General features: G+C 41.4%; 2 protein-coding genes across 7 annotated transcripts in view; both read right to left on the reverse strand.

The window, feature by feature from the left end:
* IFIH1 (interferon induced with helicase C domain 1) overlaps positions 1-7,864 on the reverse strand; it is a 28,521-nt gene extending 20,657 nt beyond the window's left edge. For all 3 annotated transcript variants that reach the window (XR_015773050.1, XR_015773051.1, XM_014249211.2), the window contains exons 1-3: positions 7,415-7,864; positions 4,732-4,888; positions 3,368-3,538 (exon numbers count right to left, since the gene is read on the reverse strand). Coding sequence is in view for 1 of the 3 variants with exons in the window: in XM_014249211.2 (XP_014104686.2) it covers positions 3,368-3,538; positions 4,732-4,888; positions 7,415-7,864 (778 nt within the window). In the remaining 2 variants the exon portion in view is untranslated. The remainder of the gene's footprint in view (positions 1-3,367; positions 3,539-4,731; positions 4,889-7,414) is intronic.
* An 8,367-nt stretch (positions 7,865-16,231) lies between these two features.
* Positions 16,232-22,982, reverse strand: part of KCNH7 (potassium voltage-gated channel subfamily H member 7) — a 204,182-nt gene continuing 197,431 nt past the window's right edge. For all 4 annotated transcript variants that reach the window (XM_088058811.1, XM_088058813.1, XM_088058812.1 and 1 more), the window contains 3 exons: positions 20,665-20,830; positions 17,203-17,395; positions 16,232-16,516 (listed from right to left, as the gene is read on the reverse strand). In XM_088058811.1, the coding sequence (XP_087914937.1) occupies positions 16,250-16,516; positions 17,203-17,395; positions 20,665-20,830 (626 nt within the window). In that variant the 3' untranslated portion in view covers positions 16,232-16,249. The remainder of the gene's footprint in view (positions 16,517-17,202; positions 17,396-20,664; positions 20,831-22,982) is intronic.

A 22,982-nucleotide genomic window follows, 5' to 3' on the forward strand; every position in this document is an offset into this window, starting at 1 on the left:
TTTAAAGTTTCTTGGTGTAACATGAAAAGCTCAAACCATAGTTCCCGAGCGAGCAGAAGCAGCGCTGAGGCTCCGGAGCTGCGGAGATTCCCGGGCTCCGCTCGCCCTCTGCTGGGCCACCCGCGCCTGACGCATCCTGGGCACAAAGCTGGGCCGGCCAAAAATCGGTCCTTTTGGTATCTGAGATACCCAGACCTTCCCGGGATGATCTGCTGTGAACAGCATCACCCTGAGCTATCAGCTTACCGACAGCACTCTGCAACGGAGCCCACAGTGTGCAGATGGAATCGGTCAGAATAATAGTGTTGACCAACGTTTTGCTTAATTAGCCAGTGAACTTGTGTTTTCATCAAGTTCTTTCCAGTGAATATCCTACTATGGTCCATATACATATTTTTCGCAACTTATTGTCCTAAAAAGTTATTCATAAAGCAAAATGGATTCTGTGAATGAGAATTTAGCATTGAGTGGAAGTTACAGTGTCCTAGAAAGGAATGCACGAAATATACATAGTAAAGTTTTGGTGGGTGAGGTGGAAATGAAACCTAGTCTGCATTTAGTACAGTTATGAAGCTATCTTAGCTACCACTAGGAGTCAGGAATTAGCAGTCTTTCTAACAAATGAATGCAATCAACAGAAAGGCACAAAAAGAAAGAAAACCTCACCTGTTACAAGCCATGTTCAAAGACCTGTGACAAATTAATTAGTAGCATTAGTGGGAACTCCCAGCTATGAAGATGACACTGCTATCCTCTCACTTTCACTTTCTAAGAATCCACATAATATAGGAAAGTGAGGTCAAATTAAAATTCTGTGTATCTATTCCATATGGCCTCCCATCTAAAATGACCTTCTGAATGTCATGAGAATATGTATCCATGAAGTGTTTTGCACAAAATCATCTGAATTACAATGTGCAGCATGCATTATGCAACAATATCTCAACAGAAAACATCAGTGGTGAAGTGAAATGCAAAATACTCATCTTCCAAATGAAAGGTGAATAAAATAATCTCCTTTTTTTACTGTGGCAACTTACTTGAATTACTTTAAAAGGAGATAAATTAAAGAAACCCAAAAAAACGGAATCAGAAAGCATTTCCAAAATAATGAAGATGAAAGAGTTAATATTTTAGCAGCTGTTTCTAGCGCTTTTGCTAATCTTCCCTTAGAGTCCCGCTTGAACAACTGTAATGCCGAGTATTTCACAGGAAGGTTTTCAGTCACTTTACACTGAGTACTAAATAATTAGAGAGACAATGGAATGGAATAGAATGAAAAGCAAGCCTTGAAAAAGAGAGCTGCTATTATTTAAATTGTTGCTTATATGGGTAACTGCAGCAACTTAATCCAAGTGTTGACCTTGGGAATTTACTTGCTTTTGTGCAATTTTTTGTTTCTTATAAGAAAGTTTCTTATCTGTGTTTTTGCATGCTCAATTTTCCTCTAGTTTTCTCTTAGGCTAAATGATCTATTTCTACTTTTTTTTATGACCTTACTGCTCTCCTACCTTCTGACTGTCTCTGTTTCATCTACCTAAATAGAAGGGTCAGAGGAGGCTTCAGATATGGCGGTAATTTCAAGTGACTTGAAAAGCCTTTTTCTTCTAGAAATATGTCCTTAAGACATAAAGGAATGGTGGGAGTATACTGCGAAACTGTCAACTTGACAGCACCAAATTACAACTAGGTGGGTTCCCAGCTCAACTGGAAATAGAATCTGGGTTCCATTTGTATTTTAATCTTCCTGGTCTAAAATTACAGTCTTACGAAATCCTGAGAAAGGACGGAAATAGGAAATAAAAAAAGACCTGAGTGCTGTTAAGTCTGAGTGTACATGTGCATTGATATCAAAGGTTGCTGCACTTGAGGATGGCTGAATGTGAGGCAGTTTCTCTGCAGAAATCTCCAAGCAGCACTGCCTCCTGGCAGCACTTGTTACCCTGCATCTACACTGCTGCTTTGGTTCATCTCAGAACTGCATGGTTACAGTGAATCTGTCAATTGTCCCCACTTACACTACTTTGGTTCATATCACAGAGCTGCTTTGGATCAGAAGAAGTGAACTGTCATCTGAAACCAAATGAGATTTATTCTAATTACTTGCACAGTCCACACAGGTACACAGTCCACATGAGACTGAAGTCAGTCTGAACCAAACTGATGGAATCCATGTACTCTGTACCCTCTTAGCCATTTCACTTCACTGCCCAAACTGCTAATGCCCACTCTATTGATTTCTGTTTTGTGATGAGACCATAGCTTTTTAGCTACAATTAGCTTGTGGCACACTAGTTAATAACTGCCAGATCTAATTTTCTGTAATCCTCAACCTGACAAGAGGCAAGTAGAAGATTGGGCCAACAGCAATGAAAACCAACCCTTAGTAGGCCCAATAAGAGCCTTAGCTTTGTCCAAAAAGAATAATCTAGTCTGACTTATTTTGAATTATCTTAAATATTTGGCACCTCTTCTTTATACTGCCAAATTATGTTCTAACCCCGGAAAACCAAGCTGATAATTTTGCTGTTGTTAATAATTCACTACTTGCTACAAAGCATTGTGATATCCTGTTAATATCATGCTAAATGAGAAATAGGCTACTACTGTTACACATTCAATGGCTGCAGTTTTTCAGAACCATTTAAAAAAAATAAAAATATTCATGTTTGATAAAAAGAGAGCAGCCTTAGCTGTCTCACTGCTTTGGCTGAGTATACCCACTAGTGTAATTCCAGGCAGGATTTACCTTAGCTGTAACTATTGTTTGAGCTCCATCTGAACTTGGAACACACGGCTCCTGACTCACGCAGTGTGAGTTTGAATCACCGGTTTGCAGCCATATTTGGGCTTTGTTGCTGGCAATTGCTGTTGCTCATAATTAACTCCCAAGGCATGTTTTTAAGAGTGGATCTATATGAACAATGGCCACAATAATTTCTAAACATTTTTACTAAAAATGGACTTCTGAGTATGAATGTGACATGAGAAAGGTTGTTTGATATTCTGTACATAAAAAAACTTAAAATAAAGAGAAAATTTACTTGTTGGACAGCACTAAAGGACTTTTTAAAACAAAAAATGCTTTACAATACAGAATTTCCAGCCTTCTACAAAGAAGTACTTAATACAGCTGTAGTTTTACTGGTATGAAAACATTCCTCTTATCTTAAACTTTGTCAACACTGTACAGAGTTGTCAATGTTAACCTAACGTTGTCATTGGATAGTATAAGCCTACTATGGATGGGTCTAAAATAAAATAGTAGTCTAATAATATTAATGTTTTATAAAAATATTAAATATATTTGAAAACTACTCATTTATTCACACAGGTACCAGATCAAAATACCAGTTAGTGGACAAACCTGACACCACAGAATTCTCTTGTATGGATGTTTCCAACACACTGTTCTCACTGCTGAAACTATCATCCACATTTTCTTCCTGTTTCAAATTCTCCTCTATGTCATATCCTGGTTGGCTTCTAACTTCAGTTTCTTCATTTGTAGTCTGCTCTGTCCCATTTTGTTTATTCTCTGTTTCCAAAAAATATAGAGAAATTCTGAGGCAGTTCTATAAAACATTTCATTTCTTTTAGTGTGGAGCACAAAAAACACAGAACCAACCTGTATTCATCATGCATATAAGAGTAACAGTATAACATATGGTCTTGGTCTTGGCTCAAAAGTTATAGTTTATATAGTTTATATAGTTTATAGTTTATATATAGTATATATATAAATATTTATTAAGAATTAACTAATTTACAATTAGAAACTAAAAGAGGTTAATAGATTTATTTTTATGAAGTTCTCAATTTCTGTGCGTAGGTGTTTGCTAATAACATATTTTACTGCAACAAATCACAGAGGGTCAAGCTGCAATGAAAAAATGTATCATCAGTGCTCTTCATCCACAATTACCAATGAAACTGTTTCCTCTCTATGACCTTATGTCAGAGCATGCTCCTGCAACCATACACTACGGATCTACACACGTGTACATGGAAAATCACATATTCTCTGGTAAGAGCAACACCATTCATGCTTGATGCATTAGTCTGTGTAGTTTGTTTTGGGGCCTGCTTTGCCCAAGATTACAAAGAAATTGTGGAATAAATTCATTCATTCAGTCATCCATCAAACAACTGAATTAAACTTCAGTTTTACCCTATATGGTCTGCACTATACTGAAAATTCAGAAATGCAAAATGTGAAAAGAATTAAAAAAAAAAAAGAAAATAATATTAACAATTTGCATATTTATTACTTAGTTTACCTTACTGATGGCCAAGTAGTGAAGACATGAATTTAAGCCTCTCACAGCTGCAACACAGAATAAAAATTAGGATCACAACAGCTGCTGAGCAAGCCCTAGCATTCGAGTTTCACTCAGAATGATCTTCTGAGGCTCTGACTTGCTTGGTCTTGTCCTGCAGACTGCAACACTCAACCATCTTTGAATGGCATCCTCAACTGTATCTAAATCCATACTGTTGTAATTCTCATATTGCTTAACAAGGATTTTTAGTATTTCAAAATCTGTCAATTAAGCTGTCACAAAACTTGGTTTTGAAATCCCTGGACAATCAAAAGCATTAGTCCCAGTGTCACAGTGAAACAATATGGTGGGAATCCTGCATTGCTTCTTAAGTAACAGTACAACTAAAAAAGAAAAAGAAAAAAAAAGAGTTATTAAAAATCCAGTACCAGTGAAATAAGATGATTACCTCCTGTATTTCCACTTAAATCATCTGCAAGGTCCTCATGTTGGGTTTCACGGAGAGCAACCAAAAAAGAAGAGAACCAATCTTTCTTCTGGACTATTCTGCTCAGTAACTCCCTTGCACCATCTCTGTTCCCACGATTATCAGTAGCAGTCTGGATCTGGTAAAAATAAAAAATCAGAAACAATCCTCACACAGACTTTGGAAATGGTCTGAGGAAGTTTGCAAGAATCGTATAGGTGAAAAAGCATTTCCTTGCCATCATTAAAACATATTGAAAAATAAAGATATAAAGTGGACCTGACCACTCATCTGAAGAGAATTATTGTAATTTTGTCCAACCTCATGTTCATCCCATATGGTTTTGGGTAGGCTATATAAAACCTGTGAGATCTGGAATTTAGTTGGAGAGATTGGTAGTACTAGACAATGGTTATAACAGTAACCACTATATAATAATTACTATTATTGTTGTAACTTTTCCCTAAAAATTCCTTTTTCTGTTTCTCTGATTCTGCTGCATTTCTTCTGTATTTTTCTTTCTCTTCCTGGATTTCTCAGCCTCCTTTGGACTGAATTATTTTGGGATTCTCCCTCATGGGGAGCTCTGCTTATCTCAGTTCTCTAGTTTTGATGAAAACTCCCGAGCTCATTAGAATCTTCTTTCTCGTGTTTATTAGAAGGTCATCACAAACTTGGCAGGTCTCTCCAGACTGGCTGCACAAGTCCAAATCACTGCAATCTGGCCTTGTGGCTCACCCTGTGCTTGAAAGCACAAAATGGCCCCAAATTACGCAGTGCTTTTATCTTTATACCTATTTTTACCCAATTAACAATAGACACGTATATTATTTTTCTTAATGACCCAATGACCCTTCACCTCTGTGCTACACTGTGGCACTTTCTGTCCAATCACCTACTATTATCCAAAAACCTCTAGAAGAAGAACATGATGAAGAAAGAAGAGACAACACCCTAAATCCTCCATCTTGTCTTCTGTTCTCTAAACTAACTTTTTCACCCAGTGACTTAAAACTTTCTACATATTTACACTTTAAGCTTTTTCTATCTAACTTTAACAGTTGTTTTCATGTATCACCATGAAAACATGCTCATGGATTTCATATTATATGAAATTCAGTGTTTTTCTGGATGTTAGAACTGAGTATCAGAAACAAGGGCACACACTCTGTATCCCAGACTCCAACTATTGTGGAATAATAATTGGTGTTCAGACTGGTTTAGGGAATAGGCAACCTTGATTAAGGAGAAATGCTGTCACACATCATTTCCAAAGCTCAGACTTAAACTGTAATATGACCTCATACATAAAAAGGAACATTTCCCTTCTAAAACTCTGGCTTCATCATCTCAACTCCCACTTAAAAATACAATACCTAAGCCTCTAGAAAGTGGCTAATACCCTCAAAGAAACTATGGAACAGTGTTCCAAGGCTGTCACAAGCAGAACTTGACATGTGATCACATGAGGAACAAAACCATGACCTCAAGAGCAAAGCAGCCTGAGACAGGTGTTCAGTCTCAAGGGCCATTTTCTCAAGGCTCAAGAATTACCCATTCTGACATGCAAGGAAACGGGCAGGCATAGCAGTGGGAACCTGACTGAGATTCATGACTAAAAGGAAGTGTGTGGCAAGTGGGAGGGGTTAAGAAAGCCAAAACTCCACGGGAGTTTAAACTGGCAGGATTGTGAAAGGTATTAAATGGTTTGATAATACCAGCAGCAAAAAGGTGACCCAGGGGAAGAGAGGACCCATTACCAGGGAATGAAGCCAGTAGCTCCCTAAAAGGCCTCTGCATCTGCCTTGCTTGGCTTGGCAAGCTTGGCTCCCTAATAATTAGGGTGCATCTGATCATTGCTGCTACCTGATGGTCACAAGAAAAAATTATGTATCCTACAGTAATTTTAACTGAAATGGAGCATAAAACTACCTCAAAAGTGGATGCAAAGGCTCAGAGTGCAAATGTGATTTAGTTCCACCCTTAGTTTACCAGTTTTCCCCTTATTGTTATTATTTTTAAATTATTATTATTATTTTAATTTGTTCTAACACTGTTTCAGGATATCAATTTTTTTTGAGTTTCAGGTAGGTTTCACATTCCAGGCAAGTCATTCTTAGCCAAGTGGAATAAACACTGGTCATTGTTTTCATCAAAGGTTAGCATTTCCTTGTTCTTGTCCAACCAGTATTTCTGCTCACCTCACTGTCTAGTGTGATAGTCCTTAGTGAACCTACAGCAAAAAAGGGGATGGAAAATCTCGTTTTATTTTAACTCAAGTATTCTTAGGACTTCACAGACCTCACTACTTCTTGGTATGGTTCAAGGGCCAGAAGACAATGATCTTCTGAGCCTAAGGTCTGTGGCAAAATGGTAAGTAAAGTCAAATCTGATATATTTCTTCTGCTTAGACACTGTCTTGGTCCATCCAACCCTCTGTTCCTGGCATTTTTCTTTGCCAGACTCTTAACTGGCATCCCACCTGCTGGCCCATTGTCAACAGTCTTCACTGGCTTACCTGGACCCATTATCTCTTTTCCCCCAACTCTGGGAACTCCCCTTCCACTTCTGTATTTACTGTGCCATTTGTAGTTGTGGCTTCCCACCTGCCCCTCAGCCACTGGGGCTGGCCAGTGTCTGAGGCACGGTGCGCACCCGCACTCACCCGATCCATGTCCTCCTCCTGGAAGATGCCCATCTCCAGGCACCTGGCGGCCACCTGCACGGTGCGCATCCTGTCCACCAGCGTGCCGTGCAGCAGCTGCACCAGCTGCACGCAGAGGTCGTGCTCGGCCTCCTCTGCCGCCGATGGCAGCTGGCTCAGGCTGGGGTTGGCGTAGCAGGCTGCCAGGCTGCAGCCACCGTGCTCCAGCGCCTGCAGGAACTCGCGGATCCAGCCGCAGCCGCGGGGCCCGCGCTCCACGGCCCGCAGCAGCTCCTCCGCGCCCGCCGCCGCGCCGCGCTGCAGGGCGGCCGCCCGCACCCTGTCCCTGTCCTCCGCGCTCAGCGAGGGGAGCCGGTCCAGCACGGGCTGCACCTGGATGAACTGCTTCAGCCGCGGCCTGAAGCAGGAGATCATGTAGAGGAACCGCTCGTCCCGGGTGCCCTCTGCCATGGTGGCCACTCCGCCAACCTCCCGCGGCCCGGCCCGCTGTGCCCAGCACCGGCACCGCTTTCGGTTTCGCTTGCGGGGGCGGTGCGTGAGCGCCCGGCCCGCCGGGACAGGGCCCGCCGGGACAGGGCTCCCCGAGACAGGACTCCCCGAGACAGGACTCCCCGAACAGGGCCCGCCGGGACAGGGCTCCCCGGACAGGGCAGCAGCTCTGCACCTGGCACCACTCAGTGCAACTCCTCGGTGTTGAAAACGAAACTTTCGGCAGTAACGAAACCTTTGATAGTAATCGTGATGTCACTTTCCACCTCAAGAACTTCCCGGGCTGCTTACAGCCTATCTGAGTTCTGGGAGCTGGCTGCTGCCCAGGCACGCACGGGCAGGAATGAGGTGCTTGGTTGGTGTCTGAGGCTGTTGGAAAGTCTCTCCCTGAGATGAGGTTTCACCCATATTGTACATGTCACTGAGCTTCAGAAGCAGTCTTGGTTTCCATTGTGGGGGCTTGGGGAACCTCAGTGTGTCTCTGAAGTAAGGCAAAATGATAAACAGAGAGTGCCTGGATTACTGTGTTCAGTTTTGGTCCAGGAGATTTCAAGAGACTGAAAAATTGGAGAGTCAAGAGGCCAACAGGATTGGAGAGCCTGGCACATGTTTGAAAGGACTGCATATATAAAACCTGGAGGAAAGAAGGGCCAGGGGAGATCCAACCACTGTGATATCTGAGTGTTAGAAAGATGAATTACTTGCTGGTAGAATTACTTTGTTAAGGTCTAGGATTTGGCATGTTTCAATGATCTCAGACCTAGGGGGAGGTTAACAAAACTTGGGAATAAGAATGTATCCCTGACAGCAGATACAAAGAACACAGAATTTATGGGCCTCAAGGACATTTAGCAGAACTCCCAAAATGAGGACAAACTAATGAAGACAGCTCAGCAGTTGTGCTGAGATCAGCTCTGACTGGGTAGGAGGTAATTCTGGCAGGAGGAAATTATGACCACTGATTCACAGACCACCAATCCAGGAAACCACTGACTCAGAAGAAGAGAAAGACTGGGCTTGTCAACATAAGTGAGGGAATAATTTAACCAATAGAAGAAAGAATACTAATTAATATGAAAAACTATGTAACTTGTAGCCAATGAGCTTAATGCCTTTGTCTGCTAAAATGTAAAAAACTGTTGATAGTTATGGTGCTGGCTTTGTGAATTTGCCACCAAGCACCTCTTTCTGCGCAAGGCAGAACTGTAGATAATGCCTTGATTCTGTGTGTAGCCTCTTGCGAACTAGGTGAAAGAATCTATTTTGGGACACCAACAGTTCTTCAGCTCCTAAAAGTTGGATGATTCTTCACTGGGGTACACAAGACAAAGGGGAATTTGAATATATTTCTTTAGAGGAAATTATGTCCAGGTGTAAGAGAAAATATTATCCACTCTAGAAACAATTAGACATTGGAATATATTGCTCAGAGAAGTATCAGAAATGTCCTCAATAGAAATATTCATCACTTGGCTTGACAGTGCCCTTGATTTAATGTCTTGCTTTTAAAAGAAAGGCAGCTATCTCCAGAGGTCCTTTCCCAGCCTAAAATTTTCTATAGCTCAAATTGTACTCTCAGTTGCTTGTCACGTTGAGATGTGCTGCTGCAGTCTGCTCTCAGAGGGGCTTCCTTCAGCTAGAGGCTTCTTTCGTAGAATAACTTAATTTGTTTTTACTTTCATTTCATTGTTCTTTCTGCTTATCTTCGCTTTCACTCTTGCTTCATCATTACTTTTTAATTTCTGCTTTCTGTAAAGATTTCTGTAATAAGCATAATTTCCCCACACTATTTTTTCTTCTGCCTCCAGCTCCTTAGCTGGAAGTCACATGAGCCTTCCTTGCTCAGTCTCAGGAGCCCTCAGGATTCAGTGTGTGCAGATGGGTTGTTTGTGTGTTTGCTTTGTTGTGTATGCTGTGGTGGTAAATCAGGCTATACAATAATCCCAAAACAATCCTTTACTGGTTCTAAGAGTTTGCAGACATTAAAAGGACATTTGAGACTTCCAGGGATAAAGAATGCTTGTTTATTCCAGCTAGTGTGAGGTTGCACAGATGATGGTTGAGCTCCTTCTCTGACCACGGAGAATGCAAATACCCTGACTTTATCTCTCTCCTGGACGTTTACACTGATTTCTGAGACCTTTGTCCCTTACAGATATGATTGAAATCAGTGCCGGTGTTCATAGTAGTCTTCTGGCAGGGCAGGGGACGAGTACCCGGCTTTCCCCTCGGCTATCACAAAGGCTACGCAGTGCCACCGCCCGGCCCCGCTGCAGACCCGACGCTGCCCTTCCCTGCTCTGTCGGAGCACGGCGGGGAAGCCGGGACGTGGTTCAGCCGCGGAGGCTGCAGCATCCCACCACACCTCAGCGCACCTCAGTGCACCTCACAGCACCGCACAGCACAGCACAGCACCGCACAGCACAGCACCGCACAGCACAGCACCGCACAGCACAGCACAGCACCGCACAGCACAGCACAGCACCGCACAGCACAGCACCGCACAGCACAGCACCGCACAGCACAGCACAGCACAGCACAGCACAGCACCGCACAGCACAGCACCGCACAGCACAGCACCGCACAGCACAGCACAGCACAGCACAGCACCGCACAGCACAGCACAGCACAGTACAGCACAGCACAGCACAGCACAGCACCGCACAGCACAGCACAGTACAGCACAGTACAGCACAGCACAGCACCTCAGCGCACAGCACAGCGCAGCACCGCACAGCACCGCACAGCACAGCACAGCACAGCACCGCACAGCACAGCACAGCACAGCACAGCACTGCACAGCACAGCACAGCACAGCACAGCACAGCACCGCACAGCACAGCACCACACAGCACAGCACAGCACAGCACAGCACCGCACAGCACAGCACCGCACAGCACAGCACCGCACAGCACAGCACAGCACAGCACCGCACAGCACAGCACAGCACAGCACAGCACAGCACTGCACAGCACAGCACAGCACAGCACAGCACAGCACCGCACAGCACAGCACCGCACAGCACAGCACAGCACAGCACCGCACAGCACAGCACAGCACAGCACAGCACAGCACTGCACAGCACAGCACAGCACAGCACAGCACAGCACCGCACAGCACAGCACAGCACAGCACAGCACAGCACAGCACAGCACAGCACCCCACAGCACAGCACTGCACCGCACAGCACAGCACAGCACCTCAGCGCACAGCACCGCACAGCACAGCACAGCACCGCACAGCACAGCACCGCACAGCACCGCACAGCACCGCACAGCACCGCACAGCACAGCACAGCACAGCACAGCACCGCACAGCACCGCACAGCACAGCACAGCACAGCACAGCACAGCACCGCACAGCACAGCACAGCACAGCACCGCACAGCACAGCACAGCACCGCACAGCACAGCACAGCACAGCACCGCACAGCACAGCACAGCACAGCACCGCACAGCACAGCACAGCACCGCACAGCACAGCACCGCACAGCACTGCACCGCACAGCACAGCACCGCACAGCACCGCACAGCACAGCACAGCACAGCACCGCACAGCACAGCACAGCACAGCACCGCACAGCACAGCACCGCACCGCACAGCACAGCACAGCACAGCACCGCACAGCACAGCACAGCACCGCACAGCACAGCACAGCACAGCACAGCACCGCACAGCACAGCACCGCACAGCACAGCACAGCACAGCACAGCACCGCACAGCACAGCACAGCACAGCACAGCACAGCACCGCACAGCACAGCACAGCACAGCACAGCACCGCACAGCACAGCACAGCACAGCACAGCACAGCACAGCACAGCACCGCACAGCACCGCACAGCACAGCACCGCACAGCACAGCACAGCACAGCACAGCACAGCACCGCACAGCACCGCACAGCACTGCACCGCACAGCACAGCACAGCACAGCACCTCACAGCACCACACAGCACAGCACAGCACAGCGCACACCATTACACATCACTGCACTGCACTGCCCACCATCACACTGAGCAGCACAGCACTGTGCAGTGTACACTCTTACCCAGTGTTCACAGTGTACGAATATTTAACAGAGAGGATAGAAAGATCAGGGGTGCTGATCTCTAGGCGTGGTATTAAGCACACCTGTCACAGGAGGAATCATGCCTTCTGCTGTGCTGGTATTGCAGTCTCCTGCAATTCTATTTGTGTCTAGCATTTTAGAGCTCAGTAGCTCCAATGAGAGGACATAAAATTTATCAGGGGGCAAGACTCCAGTTGCTCCACCTCAGCAGGCAGCCAGAGGCCATGCCAAGCAGTGCTTTTCAGCTTTTTGTATGTTACTTGTGATGCTGGTGAATGAGACAGGAGCTTTGATGAGTGCCCACCAGAGAGACAAAATTGCTAGGACACAATCTGCAGCAGGAAAAGGGAAGAGAGGTTCATCTGCAGCCAGCCAGCAGTGAGGTGGGAGACCAGAAAATGTGTTTGCAAAGTGAACAGCATGGGAACATGGAAAGAAAGAGACGAGCAGTTGGGCGTATGGTCCCAGGAAAGAGCGGAGTTGGGCCAGTCAAGAAACATGACTACTGTGTATTACTGTAAATCTCTGCCTGTAGATGAATGTGCACATCCAAATAGTTCAGGCTGCTGCACACCTTAACTATCGAAAAGGATCACAACCTCTCCTTTGCTTTAAATGTTGAACTACACCTGTATCTGCTAAGGGCCAATGAACTTCATTAAGAGCTATTCTAATCTCACAGTCTCATATTTGTCATATGTCTCATCTCATAGTCTCACCTCTCATACTTGAAGTGATTGTCCACTACTTTAGCTATTCCTGAATTTCCAGGAGACTTTCTGTATCTACAGCTTAAAATTAATATGTATTTTTAAACACAGGTTTTTAATGTACAATTTCCACAAGTGTTCCTAAGTTCAAACAAACCCGAAACATGCCTCCTAAAGTTCTGAAAGCTTCTTTGGATGTGTTACAACTGTGTGGGTATACAAGTCTTAACATTATTCCCAGTTTGATTTGGATAACAAAGAACAGACTGGACTGGACGATTTATGTTTGGATAACATAAACCAGACTGGACTTAAAGGAGGTTTGCCCCATCAAAAAAACCCACAAAACCCCCCAACAAAATCACCTGCAAATAAAAGGGGAAAATGTTGCTGTTTAAAAAAATTAACACATTTGCAAACCCAATGGTTTTACCTGTTTCTGGAAGAAAAAAGGTTGAAGCAGTGGGTCTTCATGTACTTCATTGAACCTCAACAAGAAAAGAAGTTACCTGAGAAGGCAGATCTTTCTGTGGCAGGGAAGGGGTAGCTGGAATGCTGCAGCTAATCTTTCATCTTTTGTTTCTGCATTCCTTGGCAGGGAGCTTAGATTCTCCATAACTTTATAAAGTCTCCCTTATTTGCACCCATTTGAGATTTTTTTGCTTGGTACAGGGAGAAAGGAAGGAACAAAGACTCTCTGGGCCAAAAAATGGAGTAAGAAGTGGAGCTTTTCCTTCATTTAGACTGGCTGCAGTAGTTGTCACTCTTCCTCTTCCCCAATGCTTCTTCCCCAGGCCACCTGTTCTATTCTGTCTCTTTGCAGTAATGAGAAGTATCGAATGATAATATTGGACAAAAGGCCTTTTGTAAAGCAATGCTCATACATTATACTTTTTTCATTAATCTTATTTTTAATATATACCAGACTTTTTAGAATGTAGCATAACCACAAATACCTTTTTAGAAAATGTGCTAACTTGTTTCTTGTAACAGACATGAGTGTTAGTTACCAGGCTGAGATAGAGCAGAAATCTTTTAACACTTGCTATTAAATGAATCCAAACAACAAAGCCCTCCAGAAGGTATTTGTTATTCAGCACTCCTGTTTCAATGGAGTATATGCAGGCAGAGATTCTGACTGGACCCTAGAGAGAGGAAAGATGTGTGCTAATGTCTTTACAATTTGATGGGCGAAGGCATGAGTGGTAACGTATTTGAAATGGGTCTTAATGTCTCTACCAACCTCAAGCAGCAGGTTTGTTACCAGGCCCAGACAGCTTGGCTCCTGAAACAGGCAAGGGTCTGCACAAGCCTGAACTTTGGGGTAAAATTACAGGTTCAAGGGGGGATATGTGGTAGGCTGTTTGGGAAGATTGTACCTGCCTAGTACCTCAGCCAACGGGAAGAGAGCAACATGTGGCTGGGAGTTCAGATAAAAGGAGGCTGTGCCCTCTGAAATCTCAAGAGAGAAATTCATAGGCGTGTGCCCCAGTGGATGGTCTCCCTCTCTTTATTCAAATAAAGTTGCAAGACTCCTCTGTCTCCTTTTCGGACATAAACCTCTGGGGTTTGTGGATTAATTTTCCTGACACTAGAATCTGATCCTGCAAGGCACTGAGCAGTGCAGCCCTCCTGTCATTGTGGTAGAAGAGCAGCCAGCCTGTTGTAGCACTTGGACCTTTCCATCATCAGATGAATCAGGAGGCAGGAGAAAATTTGATCTTGTATGGGAAGGGTTGGTTTATCTTTTCAACGACAAAGGTATTGACTTAATTAATTTTGGTATCCTTAAAAGCAAAGATAAAGTAGAGCCATGCTCAGTAACTCAACATTCACACTAATTTTAAATGAGGAAAGATTCACCCACTTCCTGTTTATCTACTGGCTGTGTATGCCTGATGTGTCATGTTTCATTCTGACCCCAACATACAAGAAATGCATCTATGTGAGGGGCAGCCACTCAGCATCTCTCTGTAGCACTGATTTAGGACAGAGGGTTTAGCTTGGTTTTAGGTAAAATTTAAGTGCTCCCCCTCTAACTGGATTACATGCTTTTCTGTAACCAGTTCTCATCCTAGGGGAATTTCACATTAAAGCTATAAGATTAGAAAATCATATGAACATTTTAAAGTATTTGAAAACAGTTTAAAAAGGTAATTTCCTTCTAAAATAAACACAACATTTGAAGCAGAATAATATTTTAATAAAATTAAATCTAAGTATTCACAAAGCATTATGCACATACAGTACATACTGTATTTAAAGCCTACAGACCTTAGATCATTTTATTCTAATGTAGTCAGCTTTGGACACAAGCTAAGCTTACTCATTTTGTAATAAGAAAGTTTACAATTGTTCCTGAAAGTGATTTTACATATATACATATATATATATATAGCTCTATATCTATACTCCTACATGTAAGTGTAGGTATATACACACACTTGTGTGTATGTGTGTATATAAATATATATACACATACACGTACATACACATCTATGTACATCTCTAAAATACACACACGCACACGTCCAGGAGTGCGTGAGAGGTGTGTGTATGTGAGCATTGTAGAGGGGCCGGTCAGTAAAAAGAGGTAACTGCAATCAGCCACCCTAATAATTATTAAAAAAAAAAAGTGTAAAATATTTTAAAATTAAAACAGGTTGTTAATAATTTCTGTTGAACAAAAGGAACACAGTCTTCTGCATTACATAGAAATTAGGTTTATTGCATTTGATTATGTTTGTGTGACAGATGAAGAGTACCTGTCTGCTCATCACAGCTGAATTCTATGATGCAATTAAAAAAATAACAATACAAAGACCAAAAACCAATATGTGGTGGAAACAAATGATTCAATTTAATGCAGTTTTGTGGATGTGACCTATGGTGATACTTTCCACCATATGGCAGTTTTCCTCTCTGTTAAAATACTGCCCTACTTTGACTAGTTTGGAAGGAGGCTGTTTACTCTGTCCTAATTGTTTCAAGCCCAGAAGACTTGGTTACCTTATTCTTTCTTTAGATTCATACTCATTGTGATTTATTAGAAAAAGCTCACTACAAGAAAGGTAAATAAATTTTCAAGAGTGAGCTAGAAGAGCATTTTTCTTGAATTTTAGCTTGGTCAGGTAGAAGTTTTTCTATGTGAATTACTGTTATTGGTCTCCTATTTGCTCTGAAGACATATCCACAATAAAATAGTATTTCCATGACAGCAGTAAATCTTAATCTCCATGCAACGTAAACTGTAATTTCAGAACATGCATGTTATTTTAAAAAAAATATAAATATAAGGTGCCTTGAGAATGCTGGCAGTTTTACATTTGGAACATACAGTAGTGTATATATATATATATATATTTACAACAGAACTGCTCAACTTTACCTTACAAGCTTCAGATTTAGGAAAATATACAGTACTTTTGCATATAATGGTATATTCCTTGTAGCCCCTGAGTCAAGTATAGAGGATTTAAATACAAAAAAAAAAAAAAAGAAAAAAAAAAAAGGAGAAACAGCCATTAAAAGCACTTACATTTTTGTGTGAAGTAATAGTATAAAAGTACTATTTCCCAGGAAGACCAGGATCAGAAACATGCCTATGAAGACTCAAGATTCCTACAGTGCTTAGTGAAGATTCTGGCAAGGAAGGGTGCCTAACTGGTGGGAGACAAGTTTTACAAGGCTGTGTGGGATGCCCTACAGACTGGTCATGTTCTTGGTCTAAAAAAGAAGCCAGGTTGTCTTCTGAGGCTGTGTTCAGATGCACTTCACTTGAGAAGGATTCTTTGGATTTAAGTTTAGATTTTTCAACATCTGAAATTTCAGGACACTGTAAGGGAAGAGAAGAAACAAGATGGTAGTAATTACCATCCCTTTCAGGCCCTTGTTCTGTTCAAAATTAGCACATTCAGATGGTTGATGTGAAACCATTTTTGAAAATTAAACAGTATGCTGAAATATTTTTTACATGGTACTGCATTTGATTTAATGTAATTGAATGCAATTCTGCTGATTAATTATAAAAGTCTGGATATCTTTTCCTCCCCTCAGACTTGTTAATATGACATCAAGATACAAGTATAAGCAGCCCTTTCAAAAGACTCTGATAACTCTGAAACCCAGTCTAAGAGTATGCATCTCAACATTCTTGAATATGAAGTTTTGTTTTGGAGCATAACTCCAGAATTGCATGATTCTGAAAATTCTAACCACTTGGATTCCTTTTCTGATAACTTTTGTGAAAATGACAATAAAGTAACCTGTCTCATTCATTGTATGAATGTCATACATTCATTCATTGTCATACTGTCATTCATTGTATGAATCTCTACAACCCTCATAGAAAATGTGGCCTCTGAAACTGTGGTGTCTAAGCCCACTGTGGAGATGCTGGGTCAAAAGAATAATTTCAAATTCCTTAAACTAGTGAACCAGCACCTAGATTGGTATGCATTTCTTCCTCATAAGATAAAAAGACTAGGAAACCTCTTTTGATCTTATTGGACATGTACTTACCTGAGATGAAGGACTGAAACTTCTGTCTGTTTTAATTGATGCTGCAGGTTGAGGCTTTTGTATGACCCGGACTGCTGGCTCTTGATATTCTGCACTTGCTGTCACCATGCTATAGGCAGGTGGAATGAGTGCTGACTGCCTTTGCAGAAGCTGCAGGATGGTTTGGATATCAGCAGTCATTTGGGATTCAAGCCTGGAGAAAGAACAGGAAATCAGTTAGCTCATGGCCAGGAACAAGTGTATTTTACACACTGATTACGGAGGCATTCAAGTGGGGCCTGCAGTTTACCAGTAGAACCATTGCTTATTGTGGCATGACCATGTCTTAAATAGGGTAGAACAGTAGAGGGAGTACGGAGCCCTTCCAAAGCTTCTGGCTCTCCCTTTGTGGAACATATCTGTGAGCTTTTCCCTGTTTTTTGCTACAGTGAGAATGAGTTCATCACTGTGCTTCAGGTTTGCAACAAGAAGCAATGCGGGGGACTCAGTATCTGGTTGAAAATAACTGGAATAAATGTATTCTCTTCGTTGTAACTAAATTGATTTGTGCTGGCTGGGCATGGGACATTATTTTGATGCATCTGACAATAAATTCTGACATGCTGATACAATGCACTGAACTAAGCAAAAACTACATTTGTGTTTTTCCACAGTTATAAAAAGAAAGATGCTTCCAAAACCATTAAAATCCAACTGCCCAATTCTCATTTCTGTGAAAATTTATTCAAACTTATGCAGGCCTCGGAATTAATGTCAGCATTTCTGACATTCAAATTTTGTACCTTTAAAATTTTTTTTGACTTTTCATAAATTTGTATATGACTTCTAAAACACTTGAGCTGATTATGTTGCTCATACTTACAATTGCATATCACTGATATGATTTTTACATGGTCTTGCCAAAATCTGTGACAAACTCAGGAAAAGGTAATGCCTATTGTACCTTTCCAGCTGCTGGAAGGCTACAGCACATGCTGACAGATGGTAATGCAGATAATACAGCCTTCTGTACAGCAACTGAGCTTCTGTCAGAGTAAACAAATCTTTGTCAGCAGCCTTTAATGTTGTGAATGTTACTACTTGGGCTCCCTACAGTAGCAGAATTGATCCTGTGCTGTCAATTTTTTTTGCTTTTACCACATGCTGCACTGATGTTATTTTTTATCCTGATGGAGTTATTTATTCCATCCCTGTTTGGGATGTTGTTTCTTTCTTTATCAGGAGAAGCTGGTTTTGTGGCATCAGCTCTCAGAATAAAAGGCCAAAACCAAGATTCTGTTAGCATCAGACGTTCCCTACTTTCCCTCTTGGGCAGCTCCCTTGGGTTCTTTGCTACTTGCAAATATGCTGTTCTCACACAAGCATGGTGCTGACGCCACAGGGGAAGATGCTGCAGGGACAGCAGCATGCCACCATCCAGAGAGCTTCCATCAGCTAAACCTGGGCCTTAACACCTCAGTGAATAAAGGATAGCATTGGAGGATGTGCACTCAAGACTGTTTATGACTTTTAATTAACTCTTAAATTGCTCCCCTCTTACTTTGCTTGTACTTGAAAGTTTCCTTGTACTTCAAATAAAAGAGTGTCTCTGGTAGTGTTTATTCATCATCATTGTATAGAAAGGTTCATTTTCCATTCTCCAGAATTAAAAACATATCCATGTTATTCAAACAAACAGGGGAACCTTAAATGCTTGAACCATAGTCTCCATGAAGTTCCAGTTGCTTAAAGAAGAGAAACAGAGATAACTCTAGGGACATACTACTTGTACAGTGGCTCTCCAGTCCTCTATGTCTATTTAACAATTGAGTGTTATGCCAAGCCTCTAATTTCTTATGGAAGAAGTTGGGGAGAAGTGACCATGCTTTTTAAGCTGGCAGGTCAGATCTGACAAAGGCAGGAAAGGATATTTTCTGCTATATTCATAGAAAACCCGGAAAGGCCCCAAATCCCAAAAACATGAAAAGCTTTAAAAACATGAGAGGAGTTAAAGAATAAGGTGATTTAATAAAATACATAACAATTTAATTAGCTTATCAGCCACAATTTTATTGTCTCACAGAAGAAAATACTGAGAACTTGCATGATAAAACTATGAGTAACTTTGAGGTATAACTTCAGTTTTGAGAGCTTAGGGTTTCAATAAATGAAATGTTACCAAAAGACTATATACTGTTGATGGGGATCCTGCAGACATTTAGTTATGTGACATTTACAGTTACTTAGATTACTTGACTTTCCTGTAATTAGAATTACAGCAGTTTAGGGTTAAGTGTTAAGAATGTCTTTTAATGCATTATGTCATATTCAGAAATGAAAAATACTCTTGTTTGATTGGCTTGTGGTGGATGAAGGAATCAATATGCAGTTAACCTGGCTTTAAACTGATTGTTAAAATATACAGCACAGAATGACAGTGAATAGCTATTCACTAAATACTAAATTATACTAATTTACTAAAGTATAATTAGGACTGAGTACATGTCATAGTATTTGTCATGCAAAAATATTGAAAGTTATGGAATTACAGAGTAAAAATAATGAAAAAAGCCATGGTCCTGAGCACAGGGCAATTTAAAATTAAGTGAAGTTACATGGTAAATTACAGTCAGGATGGATCAAAATTGTGTAACTGTATTTTTAAGATGCTCTAAGCTATGCTGCTTAGCTGCCAGCAAAGAGTAATATATCAGTATTAAGCGAAGGTGATATTGGACTCTGATAAAGAAAACATAATTTTTCTCCTGTAATAGGTATAAATATTGTGCCTTTGCTTACTCCCATGTCTTCCTTATTATAGAGTTGCAAAAAACGTTAATGCATCAGAAAGGGAATTTATCTGCAATACATTTTAAAAAAGCAGGCAGCTGGTGTACTTTGAGTCTCCAGAAAAAAAAAAAAGTACTTCAGATCTTGAAGATACTGAAAATTGCCATTTTGTGTCCCTGCCCAAGACAGGGGGTTGGAACTAGATGATCTTTAATGTCCCTTCCATCACAAACTGTTTGATGGTTCTATGATCTAGGAACAACAGTTTTGATGAGGTGAGATTTAAATTTAACAATTTTAGGTGCCTCAGTGCAACTTCTTGGTTAAAAAGATGGTCTAAAACAGCTGAGGAAAAAGGCTCTACTGAAAAGCCATTCAGAGTAGCTAATATGCATACCTAGAGGTAAAAGATATGAATATTCTGGCAACGTATTAAAAATTGTCTACTCAGATTTCCCAAAACTGTTTTTTCCAATAATCTGGAAAGCCTAACTTAGGTGATATATCGGCTCCTCAGAATACATACAGATGAAAAAGTGATATTCCCATCAGGTATATTTTTGTACTTTTGAGCTTCTGAACATCTGAATGCTTTTGGAAACTTCCTGCACAAACTCATTCCTCCTGTAGCATCATCAATATCAGTTGTATTTTTTACTCTTTCACACACAGGTTTTTGGTCTTTATTTTTACCTGTTGAGTTGTTCTTGAAGTAAATCTAATCGATTCTCCACTTCTCCGTATATAAAGTCACTTTCAGTTTCACAGATTCCCCATGTCACATGGGATAATGCTGGTTGAACTGGGGAGTCCTGGTACTCCTGGATGTTCTCCTGTTCCCAGTTTCTTTTGTTGATGTCTGATGAAAAAAACAACCATATAAAAGTATAGATTTATATACATATAGTTAGAGAGGGATTGGCACCTCTCAAGCATCCCACTTAGTTTCTCAAAACCTTGAAAGTCAAATTGGTACATTGGCACACAACATCTCTTTGTTCCTTACTACCCCTTAAGGAAAGGTAAGAGTGGTTAGCCACATACAGGCTAACATTTTGAAGCTCTAGAAAAACAAGTAGCTTTTTCTAGTCAGCATCATCAGAGTTCTGCCACTAAATGTCTTCTCTAGTTTTATTTCTATTATTTTACAAATGCATCCCAAATTTTCTCAAAGTGTTCTTTTCAGCAATTTTTTATTCATTGAAAATAGATTTTTTCTAACCTAAAGGCATTAAATGATGTACTTGAATGTCTTTTGATCCTGCACTTCAGAGGCCTTTTCTTGCCCTTAAATGAGCTCTTGAAGTGTATTCATAGCTTAGCTCTTTGGTGTAAAAGAAGGATTTGCTGCATTGCATTTGCAGCACTGGGCATGTGGTACGGCACACTGGAATGTCCCCTCTAGAGAAAGGTGCCAGGCCTCAGGGAGCTGCCTTTCTTACCCATAACTCTAACACTACTTGTCTTAGCTTGGTGAAGTGGAATATGTTTTCTCTGAGCCAGGGGCCTTTCGATGCAGCTCATGCTGCTTGCAAAAGGATAGTGCTTATTCTCATAAAGGAAATTGATTTTCATTGATGTAGCTTTTTGCATCACTACTTTCCCACCCAATCCATTCTCCACTGTGTAAAGCACATCTCTGAAACTCTTACAGTACTGTGGGGTGAAAGGTGCCAGTTCATTTTGTTTAATGATTTGGTACTCCTAAAAGAACAAAATATTGAGCATTGCTGGGCCAGCCAGAGATCACTTCGCTATTAAATGCAGATTCATGGTAAACATGAAGTATCTAAAAACAGTCATTATATAAGTAATTTTTATTTGTTTCTTTACCTCCATCACTTTGTAAAATTGATGATGATTAGTCCAGGTCTCACCCTATACCTGCTGCACCCAAATTTTATCCCTCTTGACCCTCCCTGTTCTTGGATCTCTGTGACCCAACACTGCACATGACTACCCAACAGAGCACAGGGACACTCCTTCCTTTTGCTTGGACTTCTGGTTGGGGCTATTTCTCTTTCCTCTCTTAGTTTACTTGATTTACCTCTCTGTGGATTTATTAATTAGTTTACATTCTTGGCTCTATCTATTTCTCCTGTTCACTAAGCTGTTGAAACATTACACATCCAATATCATGGGTATATACTTGTTACACTTATCAAGTATAGAATGAAGATCTTGCTATGACCTTTGCAGAACTTACAGGTGACATACTTAGGTTGAACAGTGCTTTTACTACAGCTCACCTTTCCCCCCATAGCCTGTGTTTACTTTGAGTTAATCTGTTATGCAGAAAGTCAAAATTGGTCAGAATCACTCATTCTTCTTTGATGTGATAAAAAAGGCTGTTTAAATTTCAACATCTGCTCAATACTATTCCCATTAGGGTTTTTTTTTGTAATTATTTAACTACACGAAGTTATAGAACATATTAAAGTTCTTATTGCACCCAGGCTTCTGCTTCAGCATACAGCTGGGCAAAATCCTTGAATGCTTGTAAGGCATCTGCAATTGGATTTGAATCACACATCAGTCCCTGAGTGATTTGCTCAGAGCTTCTCCTAACACTTCTCTTGGCACCACACGCTGTTAACTCAGCATAGGTTACATTCATTTCACACTTGTGAAATTTTTCTAAGCAACCATAGCAGCTAGAGCCATATTACAAAGAGAAGAGAAAAAAACCCCACAGTGTGGGTGACATGTAAGAGCTTTGTCCAAATGCTAATAGCTAATCCTTTTCAAACATGTCTTTGAGCAGTGTTTCTCTAAGTAAAGGAAAAAAAAAAAAGAAGAAAAAAAGCAAGAAGTTCCCACTCAGATGTAGAGTTTCAAGTAGATTTAGCCAGGAAGGGGAGCTCTCACTACATGATTCAAGTGTAAGGGGAGACTTCCTTTTCTCTCGCTCTCTTTTATTTTCTTTTTGTTTTGCTTTGTATTGGTTTTTTGTTTGTTTGTTTGTTTTCTTTTGTTTTTGTCAGACAAAGGTCGTTATTGCATTATCTGAT

This window comes from Pseudopodoces humilis, chromosome 8, assembly GCF_049639895.1.
Source record: "Pseudopodoces humilis isolate 2021_Gansu_Grassland_sample_001 chromosome 8, ASM4963989v1, whole genome shotgun sequence".
Lineage (NCBI taxonomy): Eukaryota > Metazoa > Chordata > Aves > Passeriformes > Paridae > Pseudopodoces > Pseudopodoces humilis.